This window comes from Vicia villosa, linkage group LG5, assembly GCF_029867415.1.
Source record: "Vicia villosa cultivar HV-30 ecotype Madison, WI linkage group LG5, Vvil1.0, whole genome shotgun sequence".
In the NCBI taxonomy this organism is placed as follows: Eukaryota; Viridiplantae; Streptophyta; class Magnoliopsida; order Fabales; family Fabaceae; genus Vicia; species Vicia villosa.
The window spans coordinates 122,091,220-122,104,749 of NC_081184.1; the positions used below are offsets into that span (position 1 = coordinate 122,091,220).

Genomic DNA, 13,530 nt, shown 5'->3' on the forward strand with positions numbered 1-13,530 from the left:
AAAGGTGTGCCATGAATGAAACACGTACCTTTAATCAACCTGTCCTCCGGAGTAGTCTCTGACCCGGTCAAAGCAAAAACCTTTCCTCCTGATTGGTTCTTCTTTGGCTTAGGACAATTAGGACTGATGTGACCCTCTTCACCACAATTGTAGCAAGTCACAACCCTCTTCTTGCAGTCAGCAGCAATATGACCCACTTGGTCACACTTGTAACACTTCTTCTGATCAATCTTGCATTCATTCCTACGATGTCACATCTCACCACAATTGTAACATCTGATACGAGCACTGGAATCTCCCCCACTGGGTTTCTTCCAATCAACAGGTTTACCTCTACCATATGGCTTACCTCGATCCATATGTTTCTTTCCTTTTCTGTCAACCAACTCGCGAGAGTGAGATGACCTCAGCTTGATGTTATCTTCCTCAAAAATCCTGCTACAATCTACCAGATCAACAAACCTCCGGATTCTCTGGTACCTGATACCCTGCTTGATCTCATCACGAAGACCATTCTCAAATTTGACACATTTCGAGAACTCACTGGCTTCGTCATCATTGTAATGTACATAGTACCTTGCCAGTTCCACAAACTTGGCAGCATACTCTGGTACCGACATATTGCCTTGAACTAGTGCCAAAAATTCAACTTCCTTTCTTCCTCTGACATCTTCAGGAAAATACCTCCTCAGAAATTCCCTCCTGAATACAGTCCAGGTAATTGCTGTATCACCAGCATCTAGCTCAGCTCTGGTTGACATCCACCAGTCATCAGCTTCTTCAGATAACATGTGAGTGCCATATCTCACCTTGAGATCCTCAGCACAGTCAATGACCCTGAAAATCCTCTCGATCTCCTTAAGCCATTTCTGAGCACCCTCAGGATTATGTGTGCCCTTGAACAATGGAGGATTGTTCCTCTGAAAACTGTTCAGTTGTCTGTCAGCACCAATCGCAGCTCCATTGGCATTCCCTCCTAGCACACCAGCAATCATGCCCAGAGCCTCAGCAATAGCATCGTCGTTTCTTCCTCCTCTTCCAGCCATTGTTCTGCTTAACACAAACAACCTAATCAGAACAAAAGTATCCACAAATAGCTCGTATTAGTCGCATACACAGAAGGACTGACACTAAGACTCTAGTCACAACGACCGACTATGCTCTGATACCACTATTGTAACACCCCTCTAATAACCCGCGGCAAATAATAATTATTAAATCAGAGTAACATGTAGAGAGGCATCACAGTTTCATAAAATGAAGAAAACATACGTCGGTACATATCATGCATTCACTGAAACAACTGAAATTATAACCCAATGAATAAAATCATGTTTTACACAGCGGAATTAAAACACAGAGTCAACATTCATCATTAATGTATCTGACTCAATCAACAAAACCAATTAGAGTTATAACCAACTCAAAACAAATGTGTTCCCAGTGTTACATCTACCAGAGCATGACACCGACACTGTAACTAAAAACCGACTTATGAGCTAATCCTCACCAAGTCGTGCCGCTATCCTCAATCTGAAAATGTCAACAAGTAAGGGTGAGTCTCATCACAGTTAACCAATGTTATCACATCATAAATATTAACATATCATAGTTATATCATTCACCCAATCGTTCCATATTCAGACAAATCACCATTCACATATCCACAGATAAACAGACAGTCAACACATAACATACACAATCATGCTATAAACAAATCATGCACATGTATGAAACTGACATTATGCATGTGGTACCAATCATCACCAGTGGAAATCATCCACCGACCGATCTATCATCATCCAGATACGGCCCTGCTGAGTGCCAGCACAAATTCCTCACAATGGGAATTCTGCCCCTCGCTGAATCCTCTCATCATATAGGATTCAGCCCATGTTTATGAATGCATGCAACATATATATAACATACTCTCATCATTACCTTTCTATGAGTAGCATCATCTATACTCATTTCATCATCATCATCAATACTAAGCATGTTCATATATACATCACATCATTCAATATAATCAATCATCAGTAAACCACAGAATCACATCGCAAGGTTTACACAGTACCAAACAGTATACTAACAGGCATACCAATCGAAAGTTACACATCATCGAACTTTCCGGAAAAATCACAAAAAACAGAAATTTGCTTATACAGCGTCCATACGCGTATCACTATGTCTCATACGCGTATCATACGCATTTCACCAGAACTCAAAATGGCCTAGAAACCAACCCATACGCGTATCAGCCTTGCCATACGCGTATCACCAGACTAATTTTCCTCTTTCCAAATTCCCATACGCGTATGAGCATCCCCATACGCTCCCATACGCAAAACACCAGTACATTGTATTTGGGACAGGCAACTGCGTATCATACGCGTATAGCCCATTGGGAGTGTCCCCCATACGCGTATGACCTTATTCCATACGCGTATGGCACTGTTTCATACGCGAAACACCAGAAAATGCCCAGAACCTGCAGAATTCATAACAGTCCAAAACCCATTCGTTCTCACTCATACCAGTCCACGATTTTGAGTCTAAAAACCAGAAAAATTGCATCTAAACAGTATACGAATTCGTCCATAACCATAGTATAAGATCCCATAATCAATTTCATTCATCATACCCTAAATCTATCAGTTATTAGGGGTTAACAGTCCAAATTCAATGATGAACACAGAGGAAATTTCAGAATATAGGATCAATTATCCAAACAATACTCCTAATCAACATTACTATCCATAACACGATAATAGAGATTAAATGGAGAGTCTCCCCTTACCTTAGACAAGAGTTCTTGATCCTTGGTCTCTCCCTCTACAGTTCTCCTTCACGTTCTTCGTGTTCTCAACCCTTTGTTCTTTCACGTTCTTTCTTCCTTTCCCAAATCCCAAATGCTTTATGAAAATAATAATAATTTAGTAAAAGGATTATAAAATCACCCTCCTTCTTTTACTATTTACTCACATGGCCCAAATGCCATAAACCATTATTTATTTATTATTTTCATAAAATCCCAATAATTCTAATTATTAATTCAATATTCCAATTAAATTAATATTAAAATTATACGGATGTTACAATATACTCCTTAGCCCACTCGAAATATTGGTCAAAAGTTTCCACAAATTCATCCTTGAGTGTGGACAACTCCCCTTCAATTTCTTCATATAATTGAGGAGCCCTTCAAGATATATTTTAAAGTTTTTCTCTGAGGCAACAAGATCCAGTGCCTCTAATGCTGTCTCTTTAAGTAAGGATTTCAATTACCCATTCGCTTTTAGAAATGTCCTTATTCTCTTTTGGCCTAAGGCAATGCTTTCCCTTGACCATGGAGAGTTAATATCTCAACTTGCTAACAACTCGAGTATATTTCTCTCGTTGGACTCGCTTTACCAGAAGGCCCTTTAGCAGGTGATTCTATGCCAAATTAGACAACTTGAGAGGCGAGATATTATGGACGACCTTGAAGTTAATATGGAAGTCCTCAAGAAAAGGGAGACGAGCTCTGGTGAACTTAGCAACATCAAATGTTGGATCATTCCACGTAGAAGATTGAGGGAGAGAATCATCCTTTGTTGGCGATGCCCCTCATTCGTCTTACATTCTTCAAGGATCATTATTTGATCATCCTTCAGAATTGGGGAATATCATTTGTTTTGCTTTTGGATCTTAGGGGGATGGGCATCATCAGAGGCGTGGTTTAAGGTGATCATGGCGCGAGAACTTACCAAAGTAAGAGGGAAGTGAGGGGCGTCATCCGCATAGACAGTGATCATTGAGGCATCAATCACCCCTCTAACCTTCATAAATTTGTCCTTCCAATTTTTGTAAGGGTTTGAATTGGACTTGAACAATTTTCTTTATGACATGACACCTAATGTTACCCAACCACTTTTGGCGCTGTCTTTGGTAACATAAAAAGAAAAGAACACCCCAATGATGGGGAAGACTTTCAATTATCGACATATAGTTTCGAACGCCTTAATCACGATCTAGACATTGAACATAATATGAGAAGGAGAAGCATTTGCAGTCACTAAGAACTCAACTTTAAACAATGTGGAGGGTATCAAAACACTTAAATCGTGAATGACATCCAAAGCGGTCATATTGGCCCCCCTTCTTCATAGCACAACTTTAAAATAACATCTCCTTCGTGTCCAATATTGGAAAGTTTAATATGTCATTGAAAGGCATCGATTTTCTCCTCCCTATAATACAGAGACACAAAATCTTCAAAGTCGGAATACTTAGCATTTGTATCCGCCATTGATTTTTTAGAGTTCTTGATAAAGAATAGGAAGAAAAAGAGTCACTATCAGAACTACCAGTACTTTTATAACTCCCAAATGCCTGGTATATAAAGGCATTACACAACCATTCTTTGACATTTTAAAGCCTTAACAATCTCCATTAAACTAAAAAGGGAATGAAAAAGTGGTAAATCCATGTCTGTAAATGAGGTTAAGAACTTGAATCTTGAATATGACATACCTAGGGAACCCGATTTAGATATCCCCATTACTGACCTTAGTATGTAGATGTTAATGACATGTATTCTAGTGATGAATCGAATATGGTTAGCCATACAGATAGGGAGCTTGTTGGTGTAAGTCTTAGAGGCCAATACTTGTGGTACTTGTATCGAACAATTTATTAATAATAAAAGGTATTTCTTTATTATGTTTGTTTTTCCAAAATAATAAAGTCCCTAGAATATCTATTCCGTTTAACAAAATGTTAAGTTTGACTTAATCATGAGAATCATCAAACATAAGGACATTATGCTTAAAGTATTCGTAGGCGAGCTTTATTGTGAAGTGGGATAACATTAAAGCATTGAGACTATTTTGTAGATAGACTGATGATCACATCTCATGGATCATGGATAAGGAGTTATCAAGTCTTTACATATGTATAAATATCAGGAGTAATATTTATACTGGATTGACCCGCTATGAGAATACTACATAGAATGTTATGCAAAGTGTCATAAGTTATTCTCACGGTGATAAGTGGTGTATACCACTCTTTGACCTGAAACCAATATGGACCCTATATGTAGAGTCAAATACTTTATTGTTGATCAAATGTTGTCCATAACTAGATGACCATAAAGACAGTTGATGGGTACTCCACAAAGCATGTTGAGGGACATGAGTAACCTAGATGGAATTTGTACATCCTGCATAACAAGATAAATGTCTAAGGGCCCAATATTGAACTGGACAAGGGTGACACGGTCATGTCTTGTGTTCAATATAGACATAAGGACAAAAGGGTAATTGTACACACAAGTATTATCACGGAAAAAGTTTTTGTCATATCACATGACATTTTTCGTGACTTGGGTAGCAGTGATGTGTTGCTAGATACCATTCACTATTTATTATGTTAAATATGTGATTTAATATAATTGTCAACGTCGCGAGAACCTACAGGGTTACAGACAAGGACAAATTAATGAGAGATAAAATAAATAAGGAACATCGTATGGTACAATGCACTTAAGTAAAATACGGAATATGGTAAGGTACCACGCGCTTAAGTGATATACGGTACATCATAAGGTATGGTGCACGTACACTTAAGTGGGCTTTTTAGCTTGCACCCCACACAAGTGGTTTTATAAATATAACCCTTGCGTAGAAGCATTTTGACTTGATGAAAATTCGTTCTGAGAAACCCTAGGCGTATTTTCTTCACTCTCACTCAAAGCCGTCATTCGTATCAGCTAGCACTGAGACTGAAGGGATTTGTTTGTGTGGACTGAGTAGAGGCGTTGTTCTTCATCAACGCTCGTGATCACTCATTCGATTCAGCATCAAAGGTTTCAATCGCTACAAGAGGTAACCGTTTCTATCACTGATCATGCCCATTCGTAAGGATCACTAAAGGAAAAATTTTAATTTCTGCTACGTATTATATCACAATTTTCCTTCACTTGTCCCCATTAGGATATATATGAAACAAGTTGGGGATGGGTTTACCTTCGGGAAATCCAAATCAATAACCTTATTACTATTACAAACCTCATGAATGATTGTAAGATGCAAATTGTTGCTAGAAGTTTGAAACATTTATTCAAATGCGAGTTTTTGAGGATGATGTGAGATAGTGGTTGGAAAAGCAATCATGATGTATGACTTATGGTAAGCATTTTTTATCTGCGAATAATGAAAAACGTAAGAACTTATGGACATAACATTTCTGAAAGACCATGCACTCTGACATCCACTCAAATTGTACCTCATTTTTCATAAGTCTTTCACCAGGAACATAAGAAGCTTCAAAGAGATTATTTTTCAAGATTTCATGTGAAGAATTGAAGAGACTTAAAATATCCCAATAAAGTATAGCATTCAATGAGAATAAACCGACCTCACCGATAAATTTTAAAGTAAAAAAACAAAAGAAGATAAACAAAGATCACATAACTTTCTAGTGAGGGCAACAAAGTTCAAAATGTTTAATAAAAAACCCTACTATTAAAATGAAGTTAAGAGGGAGCGATACTCAACCATCACATAATTCACATTCAAAATCGATAAAGGGAAATTGAAGTCACGCCCTTGGAAAAAATATTCGATAAATGTAGAAGTACCATATCTCATCTTTCTCAACCTTGGGAAAATAAACTCTAACATATTCACTCCATCATAAAGCATCTAGTTCATCATGATACACCTCATTTCAAGTATCAAATTACTTGCTTTATTATTTATAACTTGGTGTTCAATTATAAAGGTGGATCGAATATACAAAATGTTTTTCCTACAAAATCTAGTGAAATTTTTAATTATTTTATAGTTTTTTGTTTGGTTTATAGAATAATCCTTAATGACTTAAACCCACATTATACATATTTAAAAAAGATGAATAAAAGTTCATTCCAACATCCTTAAAAAGAGTTTTAAGGGACACATCAAACACATTATATAAGTCATCTCCAAGTTATTGGCTAACACAAATTTCCCCCAATTGTTTCTAATGACTACAACATGATACAATAAAAAAAGGAACATACGCATATAAAAGGAGAATGTGGAAGAATATACCGAGAATAAAAAACAAAGAGCAAGACAAATGAACTTAGAAAACGTATAAGCACTATAAATAGGTGTGAGAACAAAGTAAGGCAATGCTATAAAATTGACAAACATAGACAGGACAAATAAGTTAAATGGGTCGTAAATCAAATGGTAAAAATGGAAGTGAAATAAAAGGTCCAAAATGCGTATACTTCCGTTTTAGAACCAATGTTTATTGCATGCAAAGTAGATTAGTTTATCCAAATTAAATACAGAAAAGAAATTATCACACCCATTATGCAACTTGACGGCAAGAAACAACATGGATACATGTAAGTGCAAAAATTACAAAGACATATAAACACTTTTATAACTCAAATTAACACTTAGACTTCCACCTTAGACATGAGCTATAAGTTTAGTGGCCGACACTACTAGGTTGCAGGTGGACAGTTAGAGTTTGGTAATTAGCGTTACTCGGAGCAAACTTCTCTCTAAGTAGTGTTTGAATGATGTTTTCATATGGATAAGTATGTGTTACTTGAGAGTATCTCATTCCCTATTTGAGGAGAGATGTTTATATATGCTCTCTTGGGTCTGTAAAGTAAGTGGACGGTTATGCCTCACCTTCATGACCAATGAAGTGTTCAAGAAAAGACTTAGTCTCCCTAGAATTATGGAAGAAGTGAGTTTTCCTCATGACTGACTAAGTTTAGTTAGTCATTATGTGTCCTTGTCATCACCCACGTCCACTAGGCAATTAGGACAATGAGAACCCAATTGAGCGGGTTGTTTGGTCGCATTTGGGTGGCCTCATGACCCATGTCAGTCGGTCTGTGGCTTCACTGGACGTCCCATCTCTAACTCTCTTAAGGACATTCCTCGTAAGCTACCCCTTCTTAGGAACCCAATAAAAATATAACACTACAAATAACAGTCCAAATATTATTTATTTAAAATTAATAACTCTTTTCAATTAGAAAATTTGATAGTTAATCTTTTAAATAATAAATACAAGTCACTTACTTTACAATATCAACACTAAAAGTTTTAACTATCAAAAATTTTTTTTTACAAATGCATTGAGTCCCATTTCATTATGTTGCCACTTTTATGTGTTGGTTGCGAATTATATTAACAATTATTTACTTCCAAGAAAATATAAGTGGATGTTTCTGAAAAAATATAGATAAATACTTGCATGAATACGAATCTAAATTCATATTTTTAGGAACAATCAATAAGAAGAGAGATAATTCAAATTTATTTAAATTTTAATTTCATTTTTAATTGAAATCATGAGGTGGTTGCGATAATGGAGGAGAAAGACAATTTTATTTTTACTTTTTAATTAATAAAAAAATTGTGATTGGTTATTTGTAAATCCAAGGGTGTGTTTGTTTCAAGGTTAGAAAAATTATTCTTTGGAATGGTATTCCTAGGATTAACATTCCTTGGAATAATATTCCAACTTATGTGTTTGGTAACAATTTAATTTCTTAGGAATAATGATAAAATTTGTTTAATTTAAAATTATAAAAAAATAAAAAATAATAGTAAATGTGAGTGATAGTGAGAAGTTAGAGTTGGTTGAACTTATTCCATGAGAATGTTATATTCTCACCCTTTAGTTTTGGAATAAGAATTGAAAAATCATGTGTAAATAAGAATCTTGGGAATAAAAAATGTCTTGGAAAACTTTTTAAAACTTGAATCAAACATGAGAATGTTGCATTCCCATAGCCATACTCCAACCTTGAAACAAACACACTCCAAATGTTATAGTTGTGTCTATCTAAATATTTTTCAAAAATACAATTGAAACTTTGACGCATAAATAAATAAACTGTATAAAAGTAGACACGGTCTTATTTAGAATGACAAAAATATCCATACCCGCGGATATCCGCGGATAAAATCCGTCATGGATACGGGGCGGGTAGTTTAAAAGATATACGCAAATAAAATAAATGGATATTTAAATACCCGTTTATTAATGGATATGGATACGAGTTTAATGTTATCCATATCCGCAGATATCCGTAATCGTTAATAAATTATAAAAATTATTTAAATATTATTAGTTTATTATATTATATCTTTCCAACTGCTAAAAAACTAGAAATCCAGTCTCATTTATATTCTATACATATTTTATTGGTCATTTCATATTTAAGTTTCTTTATACTCCATATCTCACTTCAACATTTTCACTGTCCAACCAATCAGTACCGCTCTTTTCCCATTCAACCAGTGTCATCCTTACAATTTCTCCGTCGTCTTCTCTTCCACCATAACTCACAATATAAATATTATTGTTTTTCTTGTTAAAAATAGAATGTATGGATATTATGCTTTGGTGAAAATGAAGAAAATTAATGTGATGAAATTTTGTTGTTAAATAAGAGAGATTTGTATGACTATTATGTGATAATAACATCTTGTATCTTAAAAACAAGTTGGAAATATTTTTCAAAACATAATTTTAGAAAAATAGTGTTATTCATGGATATTGGTAAATATCCGCGGATATCTTAAAACATGCGGATTACTCGTTTAACAAATATCTGACGGATACGAGATAAATATGGATATCATATTTATCTAACGGAACATACACAAATATGATAATATCCGTTCCCATGGATATCCATAGTCTTATTATTTAAAAAAAGAAAAAAAGGCCTTATTCATTCAAAAAGATAAAATAAAAATAAAAAAGCGTATAGTACTAATTAAAGTCTAATAAATAGATAAACCTGTATAAATAATATATTGTAAGAAATAATAAACATTTAACCACCGACAGATTCAGAATTCAACCCAACCCCAACGTGTAAGAGGAGAATTTTTTTTTTTGTATAGGGAGATCAAAATTGAATCCCAAAAAAAACCCCAAATCTTAAAAACATTTGCCCTAACCCAGTTTCCAATAACCGGGTCATGATTCAACCGCCGGTTCCCGGATCCTCCGTTCTCCGCCGTTGGCTGACCTGAGCCACAACCAACCTCCGTCAACCCTCATTCCTCTCGCTCCTAAAAAAAGAGGGTGAAAGCGGATAATGAACTGCAGCGTCGGATCCATCGTATGGGTTCGCCGGCGAAACGGGTCGTGGTGGCCGGGTCAGATACTCGGCACCGATGATCTCTCCACTTCTCATCTCACTTCTCCTCGTTCAGGAACTCCGGTTAAGCTTCTCGGCAGAGAAGATGCTAGCGTGTAACTCTCTATCTCCTTTCAGTTGTTAACTTAACTACTCCACTTTTCATGTGTTTCTTACATTATACTCGTTGATTAATTGCGTCTTTGCAACTATGTTAGTCACCATAACCCGTGTAGAATTTTATAATCTGAGGTTATGATCATTATTAGTTTCATTCATTGTTGTTATTTTGATGATATTATGCATATGAGATGTACAGATCATTAATGTGTATGTTTTAAATTGTTAATTTATCTGTTATTTGGTGGGTTATTGTTCTCTGCAGAGATTGGTACAATTTGGAGAAATCCAAACGTGTCAAGTCATTCCGATGCGGCGAGTTTGATGATTGTATTGAAAAAGTTGAATCCTCTCATGAGATGCCGTTGAAAAAACGAGAAAAATATGCCCGCCGTGAAGATGCCATTCTTCATGCTCTTGAACTCGAGAGGCAGTTGGTGAAAAAGCAGGCAAAAGTTGCCATTGCTTCTGATCGAACCAATTGTAGATCGTCTAGTTCCCTTAAAAAGGGTTTGGCAGCGTTCGGGGAAATCAATGATGCTGAAAAACATTTAAATTTGAAATCACATGTGTCTTGTGAAAATGAAGTTGCTGGAGATTGTTTTCCTTTGGAGGTAGCCAGGGATATGGAAGTAGATCTCTGCGATGTGACTCCTCGGACGAGAGGCTTGCAGGGTTTTGGAATCAAAATTCCACCCTTGAAAGAGAACCTCCCATCCCCCGTGGATCGACGTGTTTCTCAGAATCTTTCAGTTGATGAGGGTGCTCAGGCTCTTGTAAATGATAGTATTATTACGCGGAGTGCACTCCAGACAAATGGTATAATTCTTTAATCCTAATTCACTGGTGAAAATTAGTAATATGTTTTAGGGTATACTCTGAGCATGGTTCTGTTTCCAGGGGCTAGGCAAATATCAACCCGGGAAAAGAAGAGCAGGTATTTTTATTTTCCGTCCGAGTCTAGTGATTCTCTTGAATACAAAGAGAGACTAGACCTTGCTGAGATGTCATCTCCAAAACTTGGAGGGGAGTTTCCTTATCGCGGTTCTTTGGTTGGAGAGACTGAGTCAACTTTTATGGATGTTGAATCTGGCTCTTCAGAAACAGACTCTACTGTTTCTGATTCAGATTCTTCTGAGACAGAACCTGACATGGAAGCAAAGGTGATACTTACAGGTTAGGTTTCTGTCATTCATATGCTGTCTCAACAGTATGATGCACTATAAATTTGCTACAACATAACAAGATTAAGGAAAAAATAACACACCACTTGTTGATTCCAGTACTTCATTCTGTCAGTGTCTGTCATTTTGTGAATTTACTTCTCTTAACCTTTTTTTATGCAAGCATTCAACACCTGTGAAAAAGATTTTGAGAGTTAAAAATATATTTTTTGAGCAATCCGATTTGTGAAGGTCCAGGTTGTTAGAGTCAAGAGAAGGGAAACAAGGCTAATTGTTGCTATCATGCATGTTTTAGTTACAACCAGCTTTCATGAATTATATGATTAGGAGGTCACTTCTAATTTGTTTATTTTTGGCCATCTAAGGGACTGACGTTCTCAAGTTACGACTTCATTCTTAATAAAGGGTTAAATTTTTTTGTTGGACTATATGTTTAATCTTTCTTTTACATCATCCTTTATGGTTCTTTGAATGTTACTGTACCTGCAGAAACTGGCCGGGATTTTGAAGAACATGAGAGCACTAGCAGTGAGGAGCTTGATGAATTAGCAGTGACCGGCGACATGCCTCACCTCTATCCTCATGAACTGACATCTTGTCATGAAGCCATGTCTAAATGGCAACTAAAAGGGAAAAGGAATAGTCGGAATCTTGTAAAGAGGTCTTATGGTCCCCCTGACGGAAAAAGTGTTATATGTGAAGCAGAAGTGGATTTTGAAGATGGAAGACCTAATTTAAGTCACAAGAGAATGGGTTCAAGTTTGCATTGTTACAGAAATGATTTCAGCGATGATGCACTATATGACGATGATCAAATGTTGGGATCGGAAGATGAATACTCTCCCACTCCAAGAGCTGTATCAAAAGTTCAAAATAGAACTCATCGTGGTGCTAAGTGGAATGACTTGGCCTCGGATGAACATCTTGCTTCAAAAGAATATTGGGATATGAATGGTTCTACTCCAACGCATAGCAATGGTTATCATGTCAGTGGGAGGACGAGGTCGGTGCTGATTAACGTAGACGTGAAGGTTCAAGCAGGATATCGGAAGGAGCCTGTACCCATTATTTCTCTCATGAGTAAATTAGACGGGAAGGCAATAATAGGGCACCCAATTCAGGTTGAGGTCCTTAAGGATGGTTCTTCTGATGCCCTTTTTTCTGCAATTGATGACTTCAGTAATGACGGGATTGGTCTTGAGGAAAGCAGTGTGCTTCGACAAGGATGGAGCACTGCAAGGAGAACAGCAAATTTTCGTGTTCCTCGCACACATGTATTTTCATCAAATGGTGCTGAAGTTGCTGGCGAGTTTCCCTCCTTAGATCAACAACAAAGCTTTGATTATAAAAAACAAAACTCTGGAAGTTCCAGTCATAAAGCAAGCCTCCAAAAGAAGAGTGGCAACAAAAAGTTCTATAAAAAGGCGCCAAAGAAGTCGAGCTTGTCATCTAACCAGAAAATTAGAACTCTGTCCTCGTTATCTATTGAACATAGACTTAGAAATCCATTGCATGATATAAGTAGTTATCAAACAGATAGATTAATTAAACCAGAAATCTCTGGACCCACCACAGTTGCTTGCATACCAGTCCAGTTAGTATTTAGTAGATTACTTGAGAAGATTAATAGGCCACCATTGAAAGCAGCATTGCCGAATACTGGTGTGGAGAGAAATTCATAGGTTACATGTACATTTTTATATGGAAAAGAATAATCTTAGAGTGATAGCACAATTTCTTGAGGATGTCTTGTTTCCAGTATATGGAAATCCTTTTCAATTTATTGTCTGCATTTTAAGGATTGATATGGTGTATAGTTCTCTATTCATCCTGTATCTATTGAAGATAAATAAAAAGATTACATGCAATTGTTTTGCTGTCATGGGTAAAATTCGTTTTGAGTGAATAGTCTGAGTTACGATAGCTTCGATATTTTTTTTCGATTGGGAGATAACTTTTGATAAAGTTGTTAGAAATCTTTGACTTTGAGAATTGTTTATTGAGTGAACAAGTGTTTGCCTTGAAGACAATGATAAAAACTTTTTGTTTGCTTATTTTTCGGGGAAATTA

General features: G+C 36.2%; 1 protein-coding gene across 1 annotated transcript; it reads left to right on the forward strand.

The window, feature by feature from the left end:
* Positions 1-9,840: 9,840 nt before the first annotated feature.
* Positions 9,841-13,328, forward strand: LOC131602284 (uncharacterized protein At1g51745-like). Its single transcript, XM_058874361.1, has 4 exons — positions 9,841-10,272; positions 10,542-11,095; positions 11,177-11,452; positions 11,950-13,328. The coding sequence occupies exons 1-4, from the start codon at positions 10,115-10,117 to the stop codon at positions 13,140-13,142; spliced, it is 2,181 nt and encodes a 726-aa protein (XP_058730344.1). The 5' UTR covers positions 9,841-10,114; the 3' UTR covers positions 13,143-13,328.
* Positions 13,329-13,530: the final 202 nt, after the last annotated feature.

Coding starts and splice junctions, on each gene's coding strand:
- LOC131602284 (XM_058874361.1), top strand. CDS start 10,115: ATGAACTGCAGCGTCGGATCCATCGTATGGGTTCGCCGGCGAAACGGG. Junction 10,273..10,541: donor GGCAGAGAAGATGCTAGCGT/GTAACTCTCTAT, acceptor TGTTCTCTGCAG/AGATTGGTACAATTTGGAGA. Junction 11,096..11,176: donor GAGTGCACTCCAGACAAATG/GTATAATTCTTT, acceptor TTCTGTTTCCAG/GGGCTAGGCAAATATCAACC.